Source organism: Phascolarctos cinereus, unplaced genomic scaffold (genome assembly GCF_003287225.1).
Source record: "Phascolarctos cinereus isolate Bilbo 61053 unplaced genomic scaffold, phaCin_HiC Scaffold_3;HRSCAF=262, whole genome shotgun sequence".
Classification (NCBI taxonomy): Eukaryota; Metazoa; Chordata; class Mammalia; order Diprotodontia; family Phascolarctidae; genus Phascolarctos; species Phascolarctos cinereus.
In genome coordinates this window covers 173,025,452-173,052,724 of record NW_027555736.1, presented here as the reverse complement: position 1 = coordinate 173,052,724, position 27,273 = coordinate 173,025,452, and the positions used below count along the sequence as shown (strand labels likewise).

Below are 27,273 nucleotides of genomic sequence, written 5' to 3'. Positions count from 1 at the left end.
AGTTCATCTGTGTAGAAACTCCTGATTTGGAAACTTCTTCCATTGATACAATAGGCAACCCATCCTTGGACATTAAAAGGTTAAGTGACTTGTCCATGGTTATGCGGTTAGTATTTGTTAAATGTGATTAAAAAAGTGGAGTTATAATCCCAAATATAAATGACTTAGATTATTCACTATTTTAGATTCTGTTCCTTCTATTACCTTGGATAATCAAGAATCACATTTGTCTGTCAATAGTCAATAAGCAATTACTGCTACTACTAATAACAGTAAGCATTATTATGGTGCTTTAAAGTTTGCAAAGCACTTTAAATATATTATGATTTAATCTTTACAATGACCCTGTGAGGTCATTTTATAGATTAGGAAACTTTGGTGGAGAGAGGTTGAATGACTTGTCAAAGGTCACACAGCTAGTAACTGACTGAGGCAGGATTTGCACTCAGGTCTTCTTTGACTTCCAGTCAGAGTCTATCCATTTGAAATAATCCAGTCTGTCCATTATACTACCAGGTGTCAGTCACTGTGCTAAGTGCTGGAGATACAAACAACAACAACAAAATAGTCCTTGCTCTCAAGGAGCTTCATTGTAATGAATGTATCTTAAAGTATGGTTCCCTTCTTATCTAATCAAGTGCTTTACAAGTCAGAAAGTGCTATATAAATAAATGTTAGCTGTTATAATGTTATATAAAGAATATTGTGGATTTTTTTGACCCCTCTACAGGCAGCTAGGTGGTACAGTGGCTAATGTCAGGAAGACCTTAGTTCTAATGTGGCCTCAGATACTTGTTAGCTTTGTGACCCTGGGCAGATCACTTACCCTATCTGCCACAGTTTCCTCAACTGTAAAATGAAATGAATCAACGCCTACCTTTCAAGGTTGTTGTGAGGATCAAATGAGATAACGTAGGCACTATTAAATAAATGCTTGTTCCCCTCCCTGCTCCTGCTTTGGGGTAGAAAAGACAACTGCTTTGGGAAAAAAGCAGTCATTTGTGGTGGTGTTAGAGCCTTATTACAATGGGAAAATATGTCTGCATTATGTGTTTCCTGCCCCAGAAGGCCTTACCATTTATAATAGCACAGATTGTCATTGATCTTCAGTATAAGCTTGTAGCTGGAAAAGTTGTTAGATGTATAGCATATAAAGGGAGTACAAGTTTGTTTTTTTTTTTAATATTGAAAGTACACTACAATTTCTCATACTTTGGCTGTCTCCCATTTTAAGAGCAATAAATATTTTAGGACATAGTCTCACTGAGTGATTAACAGAAGTAGTTAATTTCTGTCTATACAAATAAGATGCCATTGTTATTGTAAGGAAGGACTCTTTGTTTTAAATTATTTCTGTGTCCTGATGAATTTATCATAGTAATAGTGCTTTTCTGATCATATTAGCACACATTTTCAATGAAAGAAAATAGTTTTGATGTCCTGGATTCATTATAATTCAATTTTACTTTTTACTCTGCTGATCTTTAATAGTAATAATGGAAGATTAGAGTGAATCTCTCCATTTTTTATGGTATGTAGTTGACTTTTTAATGTTCTTTTATTTTATAACTAATTTCCATTCATATAGGTAAAATCTGATTACATCAAATGCATGTGTGGTTGGGTCTTTATGGTGCTTCTTTGGGGTCTAAGGACTACTCTTTTGTATTGATGTTTATGAAGTTTAACCTCCCCCCAAAAAACCCAACCCAAACACCAAACTTTCCTGTAGTTTTGTTTCTCTTAAAAATATTAAATTAAATTTAAAAAATTAAATTATATTTGCCATGGGGTTTTTTCCCTTTTACTTGTTGCCTATTTCTTGGTGGCCCTTTGGGAGTGTGGCAAGTAAAAGTTAATGGAGTGACAACAGATTTTTTTTCCCCAGCTAAAGTTCTCACTGAAAAAATTTTGAAAACTCTTTCTACATTGTAATATATGTGTTATTCTGGTCTCCATTAATGTATCAGTCACTCTTTATGATCGTGTAGCTTTATATTGAAGAAAGCTAACTTCTTTCTTTAGAGTAATTTGGGTCTACCAAGAAGAAGCAGTTTTTGTTGCAAGGAGTTGGGAATTGGAGATGGGAATTGGAAGTTTCAGTAATTTTTTCTAAAGCCATCAACAGAACTTAATTAAAGAAGCAGTTACATTTCACTTTCCTGTACTCTCCATCTCAAACGTCATAGGCATGTGTACCAGAAAAAAACAGGAATTTCCATACCATTCATCCAAACAGCACAGTAAACAAAAAGATTTCTGGAGCCTAGGTTATGAAAAGGGTGAAAGTGTATACACGATTCTCCCTTTAATGACAAAATTTCTTTTTATTTGCTAATATACCTAATTAAGACTGGACATCTCATCTCCCTCCCCCCGCAAAAAAAATTTCCTGAAACCCAGGAATATGATTAATGAAACTAGTATTATAGTGATCCTGCCCTGGGTCTGGAAAAAAGAATGCACTTTTGTTTATTGAGTATTATAAGGCATTTTAGATGCCTGTCATGGAATTTGATTGTTTTGATTATTCTATTATTGCTATTTGAAATATGTTGGCACAGGCTTATTGGATTTTCAGATCAAGGATTGTTTAGGAAGTCACGTTGAATGTAAAGCAATCAGTAGCAAGTTCTAATAGACTTCTTTATTTTAATTTCTCATCCTCAAGTATGAAAAGGTATTTAGCTAAAGTCACTGAGACAATGACCTGCACGGTCTGTTATTAACAAGATTTTCGTGTTAATGGCTAAGCCTCTGTACCTGAGGAAGGGTTATAGCTTTTTACCAAAAACTAAGTGTTGCTGCTTTAAACCAAGAAGATTGAAAAAAATCTGTCAAAGCACTGTTTCACCCTGAGTTTGCAAAGGGGACTCTGAAGAGGAAGAATGGCCATGTGCGTTGAGAGAGTTGGAACTGTTTTATTTCCAAGCAGCATATTTTTTGGCTGTAGCTTTCATATGGACCTTTCCTGTCATCATTTTCCTTATTTCAAAGTTGTTAGTGCTTCCTTATCATATTATACAAGTGGGAACCTCAGTTAACTGCTAGCTTTGTGATTTCTAATGAAAGAGATCAGAGATCATTCAGACTCGGTAAGACCATTTGAGAGGGACGGAAGGTTCCTGTAACTGTCCTTCAGGATCTCTTTTCAAGGGACCTGTAATAGCCCAGAAGTAAATTTGCTTCAGGTATTCTCATTGTGAAGTAATTGGTAAATATCAGGGACTTTGAGAAGTAAATCCATCAGAATGAGAAGGGCTAGGCAACAGTCTAATCCAAATTAAATATACTGAATTATACATTACAATAATATCACAGAAGTAAAAGGTTAAGATAACCCTTTACTTTACAACTATTCTGTAGCCCAGGATGATAGAGATCAGTAAAAGAGAATTAAGGGAATTGAAAATCCTAATTGATGTTGTTGGGAGTGGATTATTAAGAGTTGATATAACTAACTCTATTTTGTTCTAATTCGCCTTTTGCTTATATGTGACCCCAGCACACACTAACTACACTATACAAAACTACAAGACTGGTTTAAGCCAGCAAGCTTCCTGTAATATTTTTTTTTTACCTGTAATTGTTTCAGGGATTCCATACTTCTTTTTCTCATGTCATTAGTGATAGATACCCTCTTATTTCATGTAACCAACTGTATTATAATAAATACATATTTCTTTATGTCATATAACCAGCTGCTTTGTAATAAACCCTGTTTTCTGTTTATTTCATGTAATAAGTAATATACACACAGATATGTATATGTCTTACAAAACAGCTAGATATATATGTATGTATGTGTGTGTATATACATACGTGTATATATAGATACGTATGTGTGTGTCCATTTGTTTTATAAGAGAGACACATACATTTCCATCCACTTGCTGGTGGAGTGTGTCTCACTCTGATTGAATAAAACTGCAGTGTCTATATGTCTTGTTGCTGGTCAGTTGGCAGTAGCTCTAGTAAGCGAACTCAAAAGAGGGAAACTTATGTGACAAAACTCATGACAGTTCTTGATGACCCAAATCTGGACTGCAGTAGCTCAGGATCTCCCAGGTCCCCAACTCCAACCACTTTCCAGCTTCTACCAGGTAAGTTCACCTATTTGGAAACTTCTAGAGAGGAGAAACCAAGAGGGCTGATAAAATTGCAGTCAGGCACCTTTGTACCCTAAATTTAAAGATTCACAGAGTCAGGTTAGATTTTTGTGTATTTTTTTGTTATGTGTTGTATGTCCAGATCTCTTGCACCTGAGAATTTCTTAGATATGAACTGTTGCCCAGAATTGGAAATATCTGGGGTGGGTGGCTACATCTACTCCTCTTTGAGCAGTGACTCCGGAGGACAATGCAAAGGCTCAACCAGAGAACCTCGTTCTCTGATACTGTGATAGGAGGACTTCTATTTCTAGGGGGATACCTGGTCAGGACTAGGATCTCTCTGAACCTTGTGCCCTGCCACCTCATCTCCTGCAAGCAAATAAGCAGGAGACCTATCCATTTTGTCTGTTAGTCATGTTTTTCATGTTTTGTTGGCCTTCCTGTCTTTCTGGTTCTGGTATAATTCTGAGGTAAATCTTGAGTAGTCAGTGTTATCCCTATTTCTAATGATACAATTCTGACATAATTCTTAATAGATGTCCAAATAGTCACTGTTCATTATAGGATCTGGTTAGTCTGTCCTGGAATATATTTTGGGGATATATTTTGGCTAATTGGAGAAAAATTCCAGGAAGGTCTGATCTTTCTAAGTCTAGGTTTGTTGAACTTAGTCTAATTGGGGGGGGGGTGTATACGTACATGTATATACATATACACGATAAGACATTTTATTTTTATTTATGTGTGTGTGTGTGTGTGTGTGTGTGTGTATAATGTTTTCCTGTTAAACAACTGGGGCTACTTTATGGTTCCTTTGGTCATGAAATTTTGCAATTTCAAAAGGGTCAATTGAAGGAATCAAAAAAGTATTATCTTTGGCTTGAAAGATTCTCTGGAGAAAGAAAAACTTAAAACCAGACAGGAAATAACTAAGACAGTCAGCATTTTCCATGTTTTGTGTCCCGACTTTTTCCTGTGGTCTGATCAGTTAAAGGAGGAAGATAGAGGAGTGGTAACTTTTATATTGAGAATTTCAGTTTTCAAAGGATACGGTTTTATTTCTGTGTGTTTCAAATTCTGGCCAAGTTGGGGATGCAGAAAGGGAAACCAGTAGATGGAAGGAGATCCTTTTCCCATTTGCAGCAGTTTTTTAAAAAATATAAATTTATTTATTTTTGGTTTTCAGTATTTACTTCCATAAGATTTTAAGTTCCAAATTTTCACCCCATCTCACCCCTCCCCCCACCCCAAGAATGGCATGCATTCTGAATATCCCTTCCCCTAGTCTGTCCTCTCTTCTGTCTCTCCCCCCCTTCTCTTATCCCCTTCCCCTTCTATTTTCCTGTAGGGCAGGATAGACTTCTGTACCCCATTTCCTGTATTTCTTATTTCCCAGTAGCATGTGAAAACATTTTTTAAACATATGTTTTTAAAACTTTAGATTTCAAATTTTCTCCCTCCCTCCCCACCCACCCTCATTCAAGGCAGGCAACTCAATATAGGTTATATGTGTGCAGTTATGCAAAACACTTCCATAGTAGACATGTTGTGAAAAACTAACTCTATTTCTCTTAATCCTATCCTGCCCTCCCATTTATTCTATTCTTTCTTTTGACCCTGTCCCTCCTCAGAAGTATTTGCTTCTGATTACCCCATTTCCCACTCTGCCCTTCTCTCTCTCATCCCCCTGCTCTCTTGTCCCCTTCTCCCCCTATTTTCCTGTGGGGTAAGACAGATTTCCATACCCAGTTGAATGTGCATGTTATTCCCTCCCTAAGCCAAATCCTATGAGAATAAGATTCACTCATTCCCTCTCACCTTCCCCCATTTCCCCTCCAGTGTAAGAGATTTTTTTTTCCTGTTTTTTTTTGGTGGGGTAATTTACCCCATTCTACCTCTCCCTTTCTTCTTCTCCAAGTATAATCCTCTCTCATCCCTTAATTTTATTCTCCAGATATGACCCCTTAATCTTCAACTCACCCTGTGCCCTCTATCTATTTATCTATCTATCTATCTATCTATCTATCTATCTATCTATCTATCTATCTATCTATCTATCTGTCTGTCTGTCTGTCTGTCTGTCTGTCTGTCTATCTGTCTGTCTGTCTATCTATAACATAATTTTTTTTCTCCAACACTGACAAAAGTCTCATGAGTTATAAATATCATCTTTCCATGCAGGAATGTAAACAGTCCAACCTTAATAAGTCTCTTATGATTTCCCTTTCCTGTTTACCTCTTCATGTTCCACTTGAGTCTTGTATTTGAAAGTCAAATTTTCTGTTCAGCTCTGGTCTTTTCATCAAGAATGCTTGAAAGTCCTCTATTTCACTGAATGACTATTTTTTCCCCTGAAGGGTTATACTCAGTTTTTCTGGATAGGTGATTCTTGGTTGTAATCCTATCTCCTTTGCCCTGTGGAATATTATATTCCATGTCCTGCAGTCCTTTAATGTAGAAACTGCTAAATCTTGTGTTATCCTGATTGTGTTTCCACAGTACTTGAATTGTTTCTTTCTGGCAGCTTGTAATATTTTCTCCTTGATCTGGGAACTCTGGAATTTGGCTATAATATTCCTAGGAGTTTTCCTTTGGAGATCTCTTTCAGGGGGAGAAATTTTTGATGTTGAAAAACTAATTAGAGACTAAATTTATGACTGAAGCATAATCTATTTAACATGTATTTCCAAATTAGGAAGAGAATGTAGTTTGAATATTTTTATGTATATTGAAATAATCTAGCAGGAGTTTTTGGGGTGTAGTACCCTAGGATGGGGAATAAACATTTATATAGTGTTTGTTACATACCAGGCAAATGCTGAGTCATATACAAATGTCTCATTTGATCCTCATGACAACACTGTGAGGTTTTTGTCCCCTTTTTACAGTTGAGGAAACAGAATCAAACAGATTTAGTGATTTGCCCAGGATCACAAAGGTAGTGTTGGAGTTCAAATTTGAAGTCAGGTCTCTGACTCCAGGCCAAGTGTTTGGACTTTTAAAAGAAACTTTGTGAAATTTGCATACAAACAGTACCCAGACCCCTCCATTACTCTCTCCTTTCAAGAGTAAAAGATTTATTGTTTTAATGTGGGGAAAGAAAGTGATTTCATACTATAGAATGCTCAGTACTTAAATAGAACTGAAGCCAGTATAAATGATTTGTCTCTGGTGATTCCAGCAATTTTGCATTTTGAAGTTTTTGAGACTTAAGAACCACCTCGTGCAGCTATTGAGCTTTCTCTCCAGCTTGGAATGAGACTCTTTTAAAGCAGAAAACAAATAATTTGGGAATAAGAAAAGTTTCATTTTAGGAGGATGGTTTACCTTACCACTGTGGCCTTCTGTGAATGAAATAGTAGAATTTAATTGCCAAGGTAAATTTGAAGCAGAATCACCTCAGAGAAATTAAAATAGACTGCATTTGCACACTTTTAAGTAAGGGAAGGGAATAAGCATTTATCTGTTTTAAAAATATACTTTTATTTATTTCATTAAATATGTCCTAATTGCATGTAAGAAAAATTTTGACATCGATTTTTAAAAATTTTGAGTGTCAAATTCTCTCCATCTCTTGAGAAGGTAAGCAATTAATATCAATTTTACCTGTGAAGTCATGCAAAACATTTCCATATTAGCCATTTTACAAAACAAAATGTATACACACAACCCTGCCCCCCAAAATAAAGAAAGTTTAAAAAAAAAGATGCTTCAATCTGCACTAAGCTGTGTCTGGAGGTGGAAAGCATTTTGCATCATAGGTCCTTTGGAATTGTCTTGGATCATTTTGCTGATCAGAGTAGCTAAGTCATTCACAGTTGATCATCCTTACAGTATTGGTGTTACTGTGTACAATGTTCTTCTGGTTTTGTTCACTTCAGTCTGCCTAATTTCATATAAATCTTTCCAGGTTTTTCTGAAACCATCCTGCTCATCATTTCTTATAGCACAATAGTATTCCATCCCAGTCATATACCACAACTTGTTTAGCTAATTCCCAATTGATGGGCATACCCTCAATTTCAAATTCTTTGCCACCAGAAAAAGAGATGTTATGAATATTTTTGTACAAATAGGTCCTTTTTCCTTTTCTTTGATCTCTTTGGGATACAGACCTAGTAGTGGTATTGCTGGGTCCAAATATGCACAGTTTTATGCACTCTTTGGCCTTAGTTCCAAATTGTTTTCCTGAATGGTTGGACCAGTTCATGACAGATCAATGTTCTAGTTTTTCCACATCCTCTCCAGCATTTGCCATTTCCTTTTCTGTCATGTTAACTAATCTGATAAGTGTCAGGTGATCTCAGAGTTGCTTTAATTTTGCATTTCTTTAATAGTGATTTAGAGCATTTTTTCATGTGACTATTGATAGCTTTTAGGGAGCAGCTAGGTGGTACAGTGGATAGATTGCTGGACTTGGAGTCGGGAAGACTTGAATTTAAATCTGGCCTCAGACCCTTACTACTTATGTGATGCTGGGCAAGTCACTTTACCCTGTTTGCCTCAGTTCTTCATCTGTAAAATGAGCTTGAGAAGGAAATGGCAAACTGCTCTAGTATCTTTGCCAAGAAAATCCCAAATGGAGTCAGAAAGAGTCGGAGATGACTAAAATGACTGAACAACAACAGCAACTGATAGTTTTGATTTCTTCTGAAAACTGCCTGTTCATGTCCTTTGACCTTTTTTCCCCCCAGTTTCCTGTTTTCCTTCTAATTTTGGCTGCATTAGTTTGTGCAAAAACTTTTTAAGTTTCATGTAATCAATATTATCCATTTTACTTCCTGTGATCCACTCTGTCTTTTGTTTGGTCATAAACTCTTCCTTTATTGTACCATAGGTCTGGCAGATAAATTTTTCCATGCTCCTCTAATTTACTTATGATGTCTAAATCATTTTGTGTCTAAATCATTTATCAATTCTGACCTTATCTTGATATATGATGGGACATGTTGCTTCATGCCTAGTTTCTTCCAAACAGCTTTTCAGTTTTTCTGGCAATTTTTGTCAGATGGTGAGTTCTTACCTCAAAAACTTAGGTCTTTGAGTTTATCAAATACTAGATTACTATAATCATTTACTACTGTATATTGTATACCTAATCTGGAATAAGCATTTTTTAAGCACTTAAAGTATGCCAGGTACTGTGGTAAACTCTGTACGGTTCAGGGAACTGAGAGGACAGTTATTAAATGATTTGCCCAGGTTCACCAGTGTCTGAAGTCACATTTGAACTCAGGTCTTCCTGACTCCAGGGCCGGTGCTCTATCCATTGTGCCACCTACCTGTCTAAGCAAGAAACCAAGTTGAGAGCAGTTTACTTGACAAAATGAAAAACTGTGAACCTTGAAGTTTCAGTTCTGATCAGGTAAAAGTAAAGTTTTGTAATGAATTTGAAGTACATAGGGAAAGTGTGTTAAATTTGCAAAGGAAAGGGGCAGCTAGGTGATGCAGTGGATAGAGCACGGGCCCTGAAATCAGAAAGACCTGAGTTCAAATCTAGCCTCAGACACATAACACTTACTAACTGTGTGACTCTGGACAAGTCACTTAACCCCAATTGCCTCACTAAAAAAAAAATGCAAAGGAAAGATTCAAGAGAATAATAGAATAAAATTAGTTCTGAAACCAATTCAAAATATGATTTGGAAGCAAAAAGGTTCAGGATGGAAAGTTAACAGTGGAGAAAAGGGAAGCATTGAATTAGTGTGTAGAGAATAGTGCAAATTCTATGGTTTGCAAGGCTTTGATCATAGTTTGTGGGAAGAAAGGGAAACAAAATTGGAGGAAGTTGGAGACTGCACTGACCCAGTATGGATGTGAAGCCCAATTGAGAAGTATATAAAAATGATTTTAGACTTAGAAAAGTTTTTTTGAAACTCAGCTCAGTTTTGATTTCCCCAAAGCAGGAATATTGCACTAGTGGTTTTTTCACTCAAATTGTGTGACAGTACAAGGTCTTGGGCAATTTAAAATTTGGATTCATAATGGGTTTGATAAATTAATTTGGGAAATAACTCAAGCATAGTTGATTGGTTCTATAAGTGGCAATTGCTGGTGTCACCTTTGTAGTTATAAGTGCAAAAGTGATAATTACTTTATACTTATCTCTGAATGCAACTACTATAAATGCTAAAATTGGTAGATGAATGGAATTTTCCCCCCTTAGCTGACTAGAGATATATTCAAGTGAATTAGTGTAATTTGTTTTTTGGTTTTTTTTAATTAATTTATTTTGATTGATCAACAATTACTTCCATGAGCTTTTGAGTTTTAAATTTTTCTCTCCCCCTCCCTCCCCACCTCTCTCCCCAAGACATGCGATCTGATATAGGATTCCTATTAAACATTTTCACATTAGTGATGTTGTAAGTAAGAATTAGAACCAATAGAAGGAACTACCAGAAAGAGGAAACAAAACACAACAGAAGAAAAAAAATAGCCAGTAGTATGCTTTGATCTGCATTCAAATTCCATAGTTCTTTATTTGGATGTGGATAGCATTTTCCATCATGAGGCCTTTGGAGATGTCTTAGATCCTTGTATTGCTGAGAAGGGTTAAGTCTGTCAATATTAGTACCTAACTGATTATGTTATTCCCTTCTTGAGCCAAATATGATGAGAGTAAGGTTCAAACAATGCTTATCTCCCTCCCTTCTCTCCCTCTGCTGCAGTGTAATTTACCCTTGTCTGCCTTTTCTCTCAGTACATTTTCTTAGATCAGATTAATCCACTTACTTGGATCCATTTAACCCACTTGATTAGATTTTTTTTAATCATTACATCAAAGTCAATTTATACCCACCCCCTTTATGTATACCCCTTTAACATGGTGTAATAACAATACAGTTCTCAAGGATTACAAGTGTCATCTTCCCTTGTAGGGATGTAAACAGTTCTCCCTTATTAATAACATGTTGTTTCTTTCTGTCCCATTTACCTTTTTATGTCTCTCTTGAGTCTTATATTTGAAGATCAAATTTTCTGTTGAGCTCTGGTCTTTTTATCAGGAATGTTTGGAAGTCTCCTGTTTCATTGAATATCCATCTCCTCCCTGAAAGATCATGCTCATTTTCGCTGGGTAATTCATCCTTGGTTGTAATCCAAGCTCCTTTGCCTTATGGAATATCATATTCCATGCCCTATGATCTTTTAATGTAGAAACTGCAAGGTCCTGTGTAATCCTGACTGTGGTTCCATAATATTTAAATTGTTTCTTTCTGGCTGCTTGCGTTATTTTCTCTTTGACCTGGTAATTTTGGAATTTGGCTACTATATTCCTTGGTATTTTCAATTTGGGATCTCTTTCAGGAGGTAATCGATAGATCTTTTCTATGGCTATTTTACCCTCTGGTTCTAGGACCTCAGGGCAGTTTTCCTTTATGATTTCCTGAAAGATACTGTGCAGGCTCTTTTTTTCATCGTGATTTTCAGATAGACCAGTAATTTTTAAATTATATCTCTCCTGGACTGATTTTCCAGGTCAGTTGTTTTACTAATGAGGTATTTTACATTTTCATCTATTTTTTCATTCTTTTGTTTTTGTTTGACTGATTCTTGCTCTCTCATAGAGTCAGTAGCTTTCATTTGCCTAATTCTAATTTTTACCAAATTGTTTTCTTCTATTAGATTTTGTACCTCCTTCTCCATTTGACCAGTTGTATTTTTGGGGGAGTTTTCTTCAGTGTACTTTTTTTCCAGTTGGCCAGTTGTATTTTTTAAGGACTTGTTTTCTGCAGTAAGCTTTTTTTTTTTTTGGCTAGGCAATGGGGTTAAGTGACTTGCCTAGGGTCACACAGCTAGTAAGTGCTATGTGTCTTGAGGCGGGATTTGAACTTGGGTCCTCCGGACTCCAGGGCCTGTGCTTTATCCCCTGCGCCACCTAGCTGCCCCCTACAGTTAATTTTTGTCCCTCCTTTTCCAAACTATTGACTCTCTTGCATACCTTTCATTTCTTTTTCCATTTTTTCTTCTACCTCTCTCATTTGACTTTTGAAATCCTGCTTGAGCTCTTCTAAGAAGGCTTTTTGGGCTTCTGGCCAGTTCATATTCCCTTTTGAGGTTCCAGATGTGGGTTTGTTGACAATGTTGTCCTCTTCATAATTTCTGCCTTGATCTTCTCTCTTCCCATAATAAGAATCTATAGCATGTTTCTTTTTACTCATGGTGTTTGCTTATTTCCTGGCCTTTAAAGAGATTGAGCTCTCGTGTTGGGGAGCAGAGGGCACTGACCCAAGCTTCTTGTGTTGGGAGCCTAGGTCACTGACTTTGTGTGCTGGGGCCTCCAATGCTGGCAGTTGGAGGCTGTAGGGTTCTGGCAGCTTACCTGGTGTTGGGCTGGGATCAGCAACACTGGAACCCTAGGGGTAGGATTAGGTAGTGTGGCTCCTGGAGATTTCCTGCTCATCTGGGCCTTTCCATCCTTTTGCTTTCTTCAGCTCCTTTCAGATGGATGTTGCAGTATGTTTATCCGCCTGGGGCCCCTTGCAGCATTGTTTCCCTTAGTTTTGCTGAGGCACTGAGAGAGCTAGTTGCTGTAGAATGACAAGGCACCTGGTGGTCTTTCAAGCTGGTTTCCACTGGTTCCCCTGCCCTCACTGAGACACTGGGCGGGGGGGGGGGGGGGGGGGGGGGGGTGTCCAGGTGTTGGTGTTTGCCTGTTCTACCACCTGGGTTTCAGGATCTCCTCCTGGTATGGTGAGGTGGGGCTTTCCGCTAGCTTGCTGGGACACCTCCTGTTCTGTATCACTCCCCTTCACCCTGGGCAAGAGGGGCCTTTCTTGTTAATCCCTCCAGCTACCTGTGCTACTGGACTGTTGCACCCCATCTTTCTTTTGGTTCAGCTGTTGCAGAGTTTTTCCTGGGGCAATATTTTCTGGGCTTCCAGAGGTTAATAAGGGCAATTAGTGTAATTTGGCAATAAGTTTTGTTTTGTGTTCATGTTTTAAATTTTCAATATTGTTTTATGTTAGTATTATAATTTTTCATTGTGATTTGGGGAACCATTTTATTGAAGTGTTGTTAATTTGTGAAGTGATACCTATAGTGTAAAGCATTTGTATCATTAAGGAGTTAGCTCCTCTTTTGATCTGAATGCTGTGAGATTATGAATTTGAACTATCATTTATTAGGGATTTGTCAGTAAAATGGTGTCCATATGGTTATAAAGACTATCAAGTATTTCTATCAGTGTGTTTTGTTAAAAAAAATTAATAATTGCTTAGTGTTTGGGAAAAGTACAAAAGACCCTGGAAAGTCTCATTTGTGAAGTTCTTTGAGAACTTGCTAGGTCCTTGGGCCTTAGCAAGGTCAAAATCTTATCAGTTCTGTGAAAGAATCTATGTCAATAATGAGAACCTTGTAAATTCTAAAAATAGTAATTTGTTTTACAGAGTAACTAAGATCTTTCTTCCAAAACAATCACAGCCAAGGAGAGGATGGCTTAAAAGTTTGCTTATAGTATAGAAAAGGTTTTATAATGAATCTTACTGTTCCAATCATTTGACATCTCTGAGCCTACTAAAGGGATCCAGGTATAAAGGATCTTATTGCTAGAAAAAAAAAGCATCTTAAAATATGCTTGTATTTCTACTGTTCAGAATTTATGGCCATTACTTGGCTCAACTCCCTAACCTAGGCAACTAAGGTAAATGAGTTCTTAAAGTAGCCTTCTTACTTATTGGTTTTAATAGTTACATATTTAATGTATAAGATCATGTCCTCATAGTTACATACATTTTCTAGCTAAACAAATCTTCCACTTCCTATGATATGAGGATAAAATATATCCTCAAAGGGTGTTGTAATAAGTGATAAAGATGTAAAATGCTCTTATTCTTAATTGAGTAGTAAATCTTACTTTGAGAAAGGCAACAAGATGAGATTGTTTCTATTTGGAACTAGGATATGTTTTCCAGTGGGTAAAAGAGTATACTTAAAGGATTTGTGATAGCTACAGCTATATTAGTAGTCTTAGAACTTCTGCTTTTGTGCTAGTAATAACAATGACAAAAGGCTAAGTGTAGATAATGGTCCTAACTGATATATTTTAAATTTAATCCTGGAAGTAATAGAGAACATAATTGAAAATGGCAGGGGAAAGTATTAAAATTCTTTCAAATTTGTTTGAGTATCTGCAAATGAATTTTATACAAAATGCCTAAATAAATGGGTTTTGAATAGGTTTTAGTAATTGTAAATTCCTACGTTGGTTTGAGGCTTTCACATATAAAATTGCTTTACTTAGTTCTAAAGAGCCTTTTAAATCATATTTTCCATACTTGAATTTTCTCTCTGATAATATCAAGAGACAGAAGGGCTCATTTTACAAGTCAGGTCCTCACAGGGCCTTTTAAAAATGCTTCCTCCAGGGGGGCAGCTAAGTGGCACAGTGGATAGGGCACCAGCCCTGGAGTCAGGAGGACCTGAGTTCAAATTCTGCCTCAGACACATGACACTTACTAGCTGTGTGACCCTAGGCAAGTCACTTAACCCTGACTGCCTCACCAAAAAGCGAAACAACAAAATTAAAAATGCTTCCTCTAACCTATAAACTTCATTGTTTCTATCACTTACAGATTTTGAGCAAAGTAGAAAGAAAAAAATGATATGTAAAAATTGAAACTCTCAAAACTTTCAGATGAGTTATAGGTGCCCTGGTCTGTTTCTATAATGTTCTTTCTATAACCCTGATGACTTTAAGGTTAACACCATAAGACTTTCACCACATGTAATAATTACTAGAAGGCCATTATGATTAGGTTTTGCCAGACCTCACTAAATCATTCTGTCTTATCACTAGCAGGTTTAAATAGCATTACTTAGAGAGCTTCCATGAGTGGGATTGCATGGCTTAGAAACTGGAAAAAAATTAGGTCTATTAATGGACCTACTAGAAGAAATACCACTGTGAATTGGCCATAGAAATAAGGTGGAAAGTTCATCTTAGTGTAAGCAGATGTGAAAATAATTTTGATACACCTACTCAATTTAATCAGTATTTACTCAGTTCATTGTGATTTAATGGGTATTAGTGATTGTATCAGTGAGTTAAGTAGAATAGCATTAAGTTTGATTTAGTTAATGAGGTAAGAATAAGAAGTCATGCAGGTTACAATTACTTAACTCACCCACCATGTAGTGATGAAAATATTCTATTTGATTTTTAGGATAGATTTTATGTTAAGGACTTATAATAGGAAATTGATGTATTAGCACTAACATTCCCCCCCCCCCCATAAATGGACTGTGCTTGAAAAAACAGTTTCCTTGTGCTCTTGTCATAAATATTCTTATAACCAAGCCCCAAAATACTGCTGACAGAGTACTAATAGTTAATGGATATGTCCCTTAGCCAACCAGAGGAGTATTTCTGCTCCTGAAGATTACCAGTAATGAGTCTCATTCTATTTTTAGTGCCCTCCAGAGGTCCGTAAAAGTGGGTGATTTCTGAGCAGAGGGATCCTTGACTTCAAGGAAGGTCTTGGATCCAATTGCTTAGGGACCACTGGTCTCCCTAATGTGTTGATGTAGCTCAGTTTCCTTTTGTTGTGGATTGGATTTTTGTGGTTTACATTTTGGCAATGCCAGTCAGGAGATTGAAATGTGGATCCCGATCCTCTTTGGCTGCCCTCCCAAGGGACCAAAAAAGCAGCAGGCCTCGTGATTATTTTCCCTGCTGGCTCCTTCGAGGAAGACAGCCCTGGGAAGTTGGACTCCCTTCAACCTTCCTGCCCAAATTCTCTGAGCTACAGGTGAGCCTCTCCAAACTTGCAGTTGCTGAGTCTACCTTTATTTCTAAATTAATGGTCTGTTTATTTTAAATTTTTTTTAAGGCAATTGGGGTTAAGTGACTTGCCCAGGGTCACAGCTAATAAGTATCAAGTGTTTGGTCTGAGGCTGGATTTGAACTCATGCCCTCCTGACTTCAGGGCTGGTGCTCTATCCACTGCACCACCTAGCTGCCCCTGTGTATTTTCGTTTTGAAAGTGATCCCTAATTGGGCTTGAAAAAGGAACTGCCAATCATTTCCAAATTAAATTAGGTGTTTCTATGTTGCATACTTTTTAAGTTAAGAAAGTTTAGTTAAGAAAGACTCCAGAGCAGTCAGGTGAATTTTAAATTTAGGGAAAATTAAAAACTAATTTTAAAAACTTTGAAATTTAAAGTACACACCAAATTTTTCAGTACAAATTGAATTTTTTTCTCTAGGCTGATCTTACAATGCCAATGTTACATCCCCTTTCCACTAGCTGAAGTGTTTTCTGGATGATCTCAAGGTCTGGGAAGCTAGCCAGTTTTTGGTAGAACTTCCTCTTTTTTGTTTTCTTTTTACTTTTTCTTTAGAATTTTTGAGCATAAAATAGGGTTTTGAGTGTAAAATTGATTTAAAATTTTTTCCCATTATTGATTGTCTAAGCCTGTTTTTCATTTTAGAACCAGTCTCTGAGCCTCTCTGTATAAAAGCACTATACTATAGCTCTTAACTATAAACTGGGCACCAGGACTTAACCTGTTGATCACCTGAAAAGGAGCTAATGAGGGACCACTGTAGCCCTCCAGGAGCCTCCCTACTTATGAACTGATGTACCCAGGTGCTAAAGTTGGTGGCAGCTGCCTTGAGGTTGTTATGAGTGGACAGCAGTGATTGCAACCTCAAGAGTAAGGACTACCAGCTGGAACACTTTGAGCTTTTAGGAGGGAGTACCTGTTAGGGCTATTTATGGGTTTCTTCTAGATAGGGATGGGGAATCTTTGGCCTTGAGGCCACATGTGGCCCTCTAGGTCCTCAGATTCGACCCTTTGACTGAATCCAAACTTTACAGAACAGATCCTGTTAATAAAAGGATTTGTTCTGTAAAACTTGAGCTCAGTCAAAAGGCTGCACCTGAGGACCTAGAAGCCAACTGGGAAAGGTACTGGTACAAACAGGATCACTCCTTTTAGATAAAGAAGGAGAGCTATCTTTTCCACAATTAAGAGAGTCTGTCTTAGAAGTGGAGCAGCATCTCCTCTGCCTAGAAAGTAGCTTGAGGACCCCAGGGAGATGCTATAGGTAGGATTGAAAACCAGCAAAAAAGGTCCTAAGGATGAACCACCAAACTGAACATTAGACTTATTGACTGAGAAGAATTGGAGAATCACATCAAAATCAAATCCCTGGATAATTAAGTATTTTTACCTTAGGGGCAGAACAGAAAATAACTTGATTGGAAAGGATCTACATTGGAGATTCCTTTAGAAATGTCGTCATTGGAACATCTCAGAGGCAAACTGGGGCTTTGGGAATTTCTAGCAAGAGCGTTCTTAGTGAAATTCTTTCAAGAGAGTTCCAGGGAGGAATACTCTTCTCTGGCAACACCCAGGAGGAGATATGGGGTCAAGCTTGAGCATTCTTATAGGATCCCCCTTGGGATCTTGCATCATGTGATAAGGTTTAACTCCCCATCTAACTGATGATGACAAAGAAGGGAGCTATTAGGCAATACAAAGGCATGGAGCAAAAATGCTAAGGATTTACATGATTTGTTTTGGCCAATATTTGGAACTTTTGATTATACTTAGAAAGTTAAGGTTTTTTCTTGAACATCTCCTAAATCTCATAGACCAAATGAATTACTGGTATTGCTAGGAAACTCTGAGTCCAAACCCCTTATTTTCCAACTGGTCCCCCATTCTTTATCCTACCTTACCTGATCCTCCTCCTTATGTACTTCTGTCTTTCTCTCCTCCTTCCACAACAACTACAAACAGAAAACAGCCTACTTATGGGAAAGGTTTATTAGGCCAGAGGGCGACCCCTAGCCCCTGTTAGAGAACATAACCCTTTCAGCCCTTCTGATCTCTCCATTTGGACAAAAGATACCCCTAAATTTGGTGAAGATCCTGCAGCTGTTATTATCCAATTTCAGGCCGTATTTAGGGGTTATAACCCAACCTGGGAAAATGTAACTGACTTAATGGAAACCTTGTTCTCCCCAAGAGAAAGAATTGCCATAATAGAAACTGCTAATAAAGTTTCAAGAGGAAATGCCCCAGCAGGACCAGGAGGTCTTCCTAACTAGCTTTTTAACAAGACCCAAATTGGGACCCTAATAATCCTGCACACTATACCCTGCTGGTTCAAGCCAGAGATTCTTTAATTCAGATCATGGAACTCTGTGTTTTGCATCCAGACAACTGGAGTAAGTTTTAGGAGCCCACCCAAGAAGAAAATGAGACCCTCAAGTGTTTCTCTGACAGGTTATGCAAAGAGTGCTAAGCACTTCACTGGGTTAGATCCTCTTAACTGTCTGGATGCCAGGATTGTTAATGCCACCTTTGTTGACCAGTCTCTGTCAGAGATCAGGCAGTATTTTCATGAGCATTGCCCTAGATGGTATGAAAAAAAATATAGGTGAACTAAAGGCTATTGTCCGATATGTTTATGAAGGAAGAAACACAGTGGGTGATACAAAGGAAAAGTTAAAAATCCAGTCCATCTTGGTCCTTGTTCAGGTCGAAGGCCTTTTTTGTGCTGCACAAACCCAGTGCAAAATATAAGAATGCTTTTATTGTTGTCAAAGGGAACATCTTACCCAGGACTGTTGAAGGAAGAAATTGAGATCAGGAAGGCCAAAGATTCCATAGCATCTGTACCAGACATCAGAGGTGAAACAATAATAGACTTTTAGGGCTACCAAATGACAGTGAAACCCGTTTTGTAAGGCCCCAGGAGCAAATTGAGAGAGGTTTTAGACAGCAGCAAGGAAATCCTCTCACAGGCATGGACTTTGTGCTGCACTAACATCTAAATCTGACATCCTTGCCCCTCTTATCCTTGTCTTTGCCTCTCCCTGAACAAGAAAATTCCAAATTACCCTTAAGGTTGGTAGTACTTCTTATGATTTTTCTGATTCAACATTTGGTAGATATGACCTCAGGACTAACTGCTATAAGAAGAACCATAGGAATAGTTTAAGCCATTTAGCTTCCTTTTTTCTTTTTCCTTTACCTGTAATTGTATCAAGGATTTTCTATACTTCTTTATCTCATGTCATAAGTGATATATATTCTTTATTGTGTAACCAACTGTGTTGTAACAAACACATTTCTTTTTTTATTTTATATAACCAGCTGCTCATGTAATGAGTGTGTGTGTGTGTGTGTGTGTGTGTTCCTGTCCAGTGGTTTTATGAGAGACATTTCTTTCCACTTGCTGTTGGAGTATGTCTCACTCTGAAATGAATAAAGCTTCAGTGACCCTGTCTCTGCCTTCATTTTTTGGTTAGTTGGCAGTGGCCAGTCACCAAATTCATCAGAAAGAAATTTATGTGACGATGTTGACAGACAGCTATATGGATGATAGGGCTCTCGTATTGAGGCAGGAGGGAATGTTCTTGGTAGAAGAATTTGATGTCCATTAGACTGGAACCACAGGCTGAAGTATATGAGAAACTCCTAGCACTAAGCCATGTTCTCTTCCTTATAACAATGGGTATGTTTCTCTCTTACCCCAACTAATTCTCACCTTTTTTTTTTTCCTTCAGACATTCCATACTCCAAGTCTGGGCGATGAGGAATTTGAGATCCCTCCTATTTCGTTGGACTCTGACCCCTCATTAGCTGTCTCTGATGTGATCGGCCACTTTGATGACCTTGGAGACCCCACCTCCTCACAGGATGGCAGCTTTTCAGCCCAGTATGGGGTCCAAACATTGGATATGCCTGTGGCCATGACTCATGGCTTGATGGAACAGGGCGGGGGGCTCCTGAGTGGGGGCTTGGCCATGGTAAGAGGCAAGGGCATTGTTAAGTTTACCCCAAACATGGGGTGAATTGAGGAAGACACAACTGCATAGGCTTGATGCTACGTGGTTGTATAATGCTTATCATCTTGGTACTTAAGCCTAGGTCTGCTCTAGTGGAAGGGAATTTGGACTGAGAAAGGAATTTATTAAGTCAACTTCATTAGCAAGTGTGTTTTACATTTTTCAAATATGAAATAGCACCCTGAAGTATAAGTGATTCAGAAAGAACCTTAAACCATTTTGACCAGCTTTGGCATAGGCCAGAAATTTGCTTCAAAACTGTTTTATTGGGAAGTGAGTGGGGAATGAGGGAGGGGGAGGAAGCAGTGTCTTGGCTCATATCTCACCTTTGGTTCAAAAATAGTGCAGTGTTTTCAGATCTTATCTGTCTTGCCTACTCTGCATGCCAGTTGCAGTTTTCAAAGTTAATGCGTCAGGCAAAAGTCAAAGGGGCTCTTTACCTTATATTTCTGATGGCAGTCTCTAGACCTTTAGGTAACTTTGTTTTCCCATATTTTCATTTCTTTGAAAACAACACTGCTCTAATTATTTGTTAATATTTATGAATAGGTCTTTTAATTCCAGAGAGGTGAACCTGTTGAAGAATTTGTACTTATAAGTAGATATCTCTGTTACCTCAGTGATTTTAAACTGCTGCTTTCACTGTTCCTCCGGTGAAAACCTGCACTGTGATAGTAAAGCCTCCTATGCATTGCAAAAGTTGGGGATTACTGTTGCAAGAAACATAGGGTTAGAGAACCATACTTGGCTTCCCATTAAGCCAGCATCATTAATCAGATTTTCCAAGGCTTTGTCAACATTACCATTGCTCTGTTTTGTTAAATCTGTAAAACCATACTTTATTCTTTTTGTTGACTATATGTATCATCATTTTTGTTTCATTGTTACTATAAATGTTAGTTGGAAATTGTTTTAAGCAGAGGTCATTTGAGTGACAGGAACTCTGACAATCAATGCCTGTCTCTGCTGTTGTGCTTGTAAACCTGACTAATGTCCAACTACAGACTTCAGTCAAAATACAGAGTGAAGATTGGTTCTTGTACAAAACGCAATCAAAATTTTTTCTCCTTATTGTTATCTTGCAGTTTAAGGTGATGACACAACTGTCAAAGGTTGTTTCCCCAGAGGGAATTAGGTTATAAAAAGGAAGAGCCAATGTGGTTACAATGACCATGTCATGAGTCTGGGAAAGAGGGTGGGACCTGGAGCATTTAGTGGCTAAATTTATTTTCATCTACCTCTCAGGACTTGGACCACTCTATAGGGACTCAGTATAGTGCCAACCCACCTGTCACAATTGACGTACCAATGACAGATGTGTCATCTGGCTTGATGGGACACAGCCAACTAACCACCATTGACCAGTCAGAGCTGAGTTCTCAGCTTGGCTTGAGTTTAGGGGGTGGCACTATCCTCCCATCTGCCCAGTCACCTGAGGATCGGCTTTCAACCACCCCTTCACCTACTAGCTCCCTTCATGAGGATGACGTTGAGGATTTCCGGCGGGTGAGACCTCCTTTGGCAGAACTGCTACTCTCATTTTATTCAAGTGCAATGTCCAAGTGTAACCCTCCTATATATATAGCCCAGTTATTTTCCTTCATTCCCGTATGGCCATCTCTTCTGTTTTCTGGATACAAAGGCCCTAATTTTGCAGTTAATATTCCCTCATTCTCCTTGTTATGTGTGCTTTGTACTTGCTTTTATTTTGAGCAGTTTTAGAAAATATCCACATGGCTAGGTAGCATCTTTCCTATTCCTGGTCCTCAAATTATGTGTTGTCTTTTTTTTTTTTTTTACTTCCTAAGGCATAACGTTTCCCTTTCCCCTTCCTTTCTGCAGCTCCCGAGTCAGAAGACAATTGTGGTAGAGTCAAGCAAAAAGCAGAAGACTCCAAAGAAAAAGAAGAAGAAAGATCCCAATGAACCCCAGAAACCAGTCTCAGCATATGCCTTGTTCTTCCGTGACACGCAGGCAGCCATCAAGGGACAGAATCCCAATGCTACTTTTGGGGAGGTTTCAAAAATTGTGGCCTCCATGTGGGACAGTCTTGGAGAAGAGCAAAAACAGGTAAGGGGATGTAAGGAGCACGGGTTATCAGTGAACAATAGAAGTTAGCAAAGTTTTCTAGTGGAAAAGAAAACTCCAAAATATTTATCTATTCCATATTCATTTCAATCATTTATTTAATGTCAACTCTGAGTTCACTATTATCCTTCACCTAAATCTTTACCAGACTTCACAACCACATATTATAATAACTGGCATTTCTGTTTTACAAAGAGCTTATTTAAGTTCTGGTTTCATCCTCATAACCCTATTGGGTTGGTAATGCACAATTGTACCATTTTACATAGGAGAACACTGATACTCAGAGATGTGAAATAACTTACTGAGGGTTGCAGAGCTAGTAAGTAGTGATTAGTGGGCCTGAGAGTTGAACCTAAAACTTCTGTGTCAAAAATCAGTTTGTATTATTGCACTTTCCACAACCATAGTTGTCCTACATATGTATTTGAAGACCAGAAAGCCTGTCTTCTAACTCTTGGTTTATCTCTAGCAGTTAAAATGCTGTATCACTGATGTAGTCAATGTCCCCTGATAATAAAATGTTGTGGATATTATCAGTGAATCCCCCTGTATGCTTCCTATCCCCTTGTATATTTCTCCTTGTTACTTTACCTATTTCTTTATCCTCAACTGTGCTTTTTAGAAATCATCCCAATAAGGAGCTTGTAGGAACTTATAAGATTGTTCCCTGCTTATGACACCTGGAGGAGAAAGCTGAAATGGATATCCCATCCCTTCAATATCCCCCAGATGGGGAAGCCTTGTGCTGAGGAGAGGCAGAGAACTTGATGGAACTGGATGTGCCAGGTGCAAGGAAGGGTAGCTTCACCAGTAGACCCACATCCTTTCTCTGCCATACTTAAAGTTCTGATCATCTCAAGTTCCAACACTTGACCTGATTGCATTCTTGCAACACTCCCAAGCCCCAAAGTCTTTTCTTTCCTACCCATTACTTTCCCTAATCCCTAGGTAGGTAGTAGAATATACTATATGTAATTACATAGTAGAGTATATAATATGTAATGAAGGCCTGTGGCTTTATGCATTACTGTTTTGCCTGGATCAGTGTAAAAACCTCTTAGCCCTATAAGCAACTAGGACAGTTACTTAGCCTTTCTTTGCTGCAGTTTCTCCTACACGTAAAATTGATATTTAATAATAATTGGAAAGTTATGTGTTTAACAATTTATCCCACTTGCTAGGTAAAACAAGTTCATTTCTCAGCTTGGACACTGATTTACTATGAATACAGAAAATGCAGTTAACCTTCTCCATCTTAGGTTCTTCAACTTGTATTAAGAAAAAAAAAGAGTGAAGCATTTTGTAAATATAAAATGCTGTGTAAATATAATGTTGTCATGACCATTTCTCCCCTTATTTCTTGTTGACTAGCATGTCTTCTTTGCTTGCAGGTATATAAAAGGAAAACTGAAGCTGCCAAGAAGGAATATCTGAAGGCTTTGGCAGCTTATAAAGCCAATCAGGTGTGTCAGGTAAGAATATTAAAGGGTGGCCATATAGTTAAAGTTAGTAAACCCCTTGGAGATACTTGACTAACTTTATTAGCTATTATCTTTTGTAAGATGTTTCCTAGCAGATATTTAAAAAAAACTAATTGTAATATGAAAAGTAGTTGAATCAATTTGTATTACTGGAAAGTGAGGAAAGGCTTTTTTTTTCTTCTATACCTAGTATTTCCCTTCTAGAGACCCATAGGAGCTTTATTTCTGCTTTAGTTCATGAGATTGTCAGAAAAGTTTTAGCTCTAATCCTGTTCAATTTCTTCTTCTAACAGTTTATTTGGAAGAAGAAATCACCTCTGATTTCTTTTATACCTTTCTTAGTAGATGCTTGTGGTAGGTAATGAGGATATGTGATTACACTTATTGGTCTTCCTCTGTCTTCCTAGACTGCTGTGGAGACAATGGAATTGGATCCAGTGACACCACAGCAGACTCCTCCCCCCTCTCCTGCTGCAACAGTTGTTGTGCCAGCCTCTCCAGCACCAGCACCAGTACCAGCATCAGCATCAACAGAGCCCCCTTCCCTGTCCTCTTCCATTGTGGTTAAATCCACCCTGTCATCCTATGTGACAAGCCAGACATCTGGTGGGACAGGGGCCCAGACCAGCATCACCAAGATCATTATATCCAAACAGACGTTGACATCTAGCCAGTTGACTTCTTCTATTGCCATGTCCCAAGGGGGCATGGTCACAGTCATCCCAGCCACAATGGTGACTTCCCAGGGGCTTCAGTTAAGCCAAATCCAGGCAGCTACCAGCACGTCTACCATTGATCAGAGCCAACAAGCCAAGATTGTTACCCGATCTGTGTTGCAGGCAGCAGCAGCTGCTGCTGCTTCTATGCAGTTGCCTCCGCCTCGACTGCAGCCCCCTCCACTGCAACAGATGCCTCAACCACCCACTCAGCAACAAGTAACCATTCTGCAGCAGCCTCCCCCACTCCAGGCCATGCAGCAGCCCCCACAGCAAAAGGTTCGTCTTAGCCTCCAACAGCCGCCTCCTCTGCAGATCAAGATTGTTCCTCCACCTACATTACATATTCAGCCTGCTTCTGTCCCACCTGCTCTGGAGAGTAGCCCTGAACAGCCGGTTACCACTAGTCCTGAGCCCCATGCAGTGGAGGCAACTTCTCCTGAGCCAATTGAGATGATCACAGATGTTGTACCTGAGGTGAGACAATGCCCTCTGTATTTCCCTTGGTAGTAGGGAGTGTACCAGATCCTTACTCAAGGAGAATGTGAACTGAATTTGAAGCTGCTATTAATTGAGTTGAAAGGTATTTTGTGCAGGGACCACAAGGGTATTGACTGTCTCTCTTCTCCAGGTGTATTATGCCAGTTTTCCATGGGAAAAGTCTCGGGGTACAGAACTCATTTTAGGAGCATAGATCTGGAGCTTGAAGGGATCTCAGAGATCATTTAGTACAACTAACTACCTCATTTTATAAATGAGGAACCCGTGGTCCAAGGTCACATAGGTAGTTAAGTGTGCATGATGTGGAATTTGAACACAAGTCCTCTTATTCAATAGCTAGTGTACTATTATAATAGCTGGTACTTCAACTGTACTAGAGGTTGAAAGGAATAGTCCTAATTTCCATCAAAATAGCTACTTAGCACAGGTGTGGCTCAGCAGCCAGTTTAGAAAGAACATCAGGAACAAATTTCATATATAACTCCCTCCTCAAGGACATGTATCTCAATGTCTGTGAACTGCCTGTTTTACTTGAAGTGATTTCCTAGTCTTCCTTTTGGTCTGATTTTTGTCAAAGTAGAGGAGTAGAGGTTATAAAACCAACCCTAAAAGGGATGGTCATATATGAATTAAGAACAAGAAAAGGAAACCACTTGGGAATTACAGTTCCTATGACATTGTGCTAATAAGAGGGAGAAATTAGGAATCCCCATTTACTATTTTGTTTACAAATTAAATTGTCACAATATTTATTGATGTTATATGAACCTTTAAATGGCAACGGTAGGACTACTTTATGCCTGAATCTTTATGCCTATAGCAAAAGCCTGTATCCAGGTGGAATTAAGTTCCTAAGGCTATCTTCCTTTTTATAGGTTGAATCTCCTTCTCAGATGGATGTTGAGCTGGTGACTGGGTCTCCTGTGACACTCTCCCCTCAGCCACGATGTGTGAGGTCAGGTTGTGAGAACCCTCCAGTTGTGAGTAAGGACTGGGACAATGAATACTGCAGCAATGAGTGTGTAGTGAAGCACTGCAGGTAAGTTTAACAGCTATTCAGGTCCTTTTCACTTCTTAGGGAAGAGATCACAAAACTTATTTGGCCTGATTCAAAACAGGGACCATCCAGAAATGAGGTTAACTTTTCAAGGTCCTGGATCTTAACCTCCATTATGTCAGGATCAGACTACTCATAGATAGTACCTACTAGGCTGACCTTAAATTCAGGTGATTTTTTCAGCATACCTTGCTGAAAATTGTCAGGAACTGCACTATTATTGATTTATTACTTAAGATGTAAAATGTTTTCAGGTCTACTTGTTTACAACTAACACATTAATATTTTAGTCACACAGGTGGTAATAAGAAAGCTGCACAGGGGGAATTTGAACACAGGTTGTCTGACTTCATAGCCACTGTTTTTTTCCACTATACCAGAGGTTGAAATATATATTCAGAACCTAAATTTCCAGCAAAATGGCTACATATTGGGCTCATACATGTGCAAGCCAGTTTAGAATGAGAATATCAGGAGCACATTTCATACACAACTATCTCTTTTTAAAGAATCTTTACTTCCTTGAAATCTTTAGCACTTTACCTTTAAATAAAAGCTTAATAGAGTAAATTCATACTAGCTTATATCAGGTAAGTAGCAGTACCAAAGATACTAGTTCTGTGTCTCAAACCTTCTTTGGCATGGCAGAATGAGGATAGTAGTCCTGAGCTCTGCTGTACCTTGATTCTCACTTTTAAGCCTATTCTCTGCATCTCTTGGGCATATTCATTGGGACTCACACTGTTGGGGAATTACTTGGAATCTTATTCCTTCATGGTAAAATTTGAGAGAATTTTGTAATGTAATTTTGGGTATTTTTTTTTCCCTTCTCTCCCCCTTTAGGGATGTATTCCTGGCCTGGGTGGCATCCAGAAATTCAAGCACAGTGGTGTTTGTGAAATAGTCCATCCCATCTCCCAAGCCAGTGAAAACTTATCAGCCTGTACGTGAAACACAAGCTGGGCTTCTGGTGATGCTCGATTCCAGTCAATAATGGCCCTCCGTGCTTCTTCCCTTTTCTTTTCTTGGATAGGGGCCAGGCTTTGGAGGAGGGCCACCATGTTTGCTGAAATCTGGGGCTGCTTTATACATTCAAGTACAAGCAGGGGGCCCAGTGATGACAGCAGAGGAGTTGGGGGAGTGAGACAGAATATGGGGATGTCGGGGTAGGGGAGTTATTTGATTCTTTTAAAGAAAAAAATTGTTGGTATAATTTTCGAAGGACTTGCCTAAAAGATAATTAAAATAATAAAGAAAATATATAGCTCTGAACCTCAGAGGAAAACAACATGTTTACATTTGTATTGATTTTCATGTCTCAAGAAGAAACATGGCTCTATGGTCTCTATACATTCATTTCTCCCCCATGTGATTTGTAAACAATATTTTAGGCATTGGCAACCTCTCCTTACCTGATTTGTTATCTCAAGTCATAAGTAAAAGTCAGATTGATGCCCTCTGCTAGTAAAAATGTAATTGTTAGAGGTCTATGAACACTAGTGTTAGACA

General features: G+C 38.4%; 1 protein-coding gene across 3 annotated transcripts in view; it reads left to right on the top strand.

Moving 5' to 3' along the window:
• Window positions 1-27,052, top strand: part of TOX4 (TOX high mobility group box family member 4) — a 29,359-nt gene extending 2,307 nt beyond the window's left edge. For 2 of the 3 annotated variants that reach the window (XM_021004297.2, XM_021004158.2), the window contains 7 exons: window positions 19,637-19,879; window positions 21,164-21,424; window positions 21,761-21,988; window positions 23,401-23,481; window positions 23,898-24,683; window positions 25,583-25,746; window positions 26,608-27,052. In XM_021004297.2, the coding sequence (XP_020859956.1) occupies window positions 19,637-19,879; window positions 21,164-21,424; window positions 21,761-21,988; window positions 23,401-23,481; window positions 23,898-24,683; window positions 25,583-25,746; window positions 26,608-26,668 (1,824 nt within the window). In that variant the 3' untranslated portion in view covers window positions 26,669-27,052. The remainder of the gene's footprint in view (window positions 1-19,636; window positions 19,880-21,163; window positions 21,425-21,760; window positions 21,989-23,400; window positions 23,482-23,897; window positions 24,684-25,582; window positions 25,747-26,607) is intronic. The other variant, XM_021004224.2, reaches the window with a different exon arrangement.
• The last annotated feature ends 221 nt before the right edge of the window (window positions 27,053-27,273 follow it).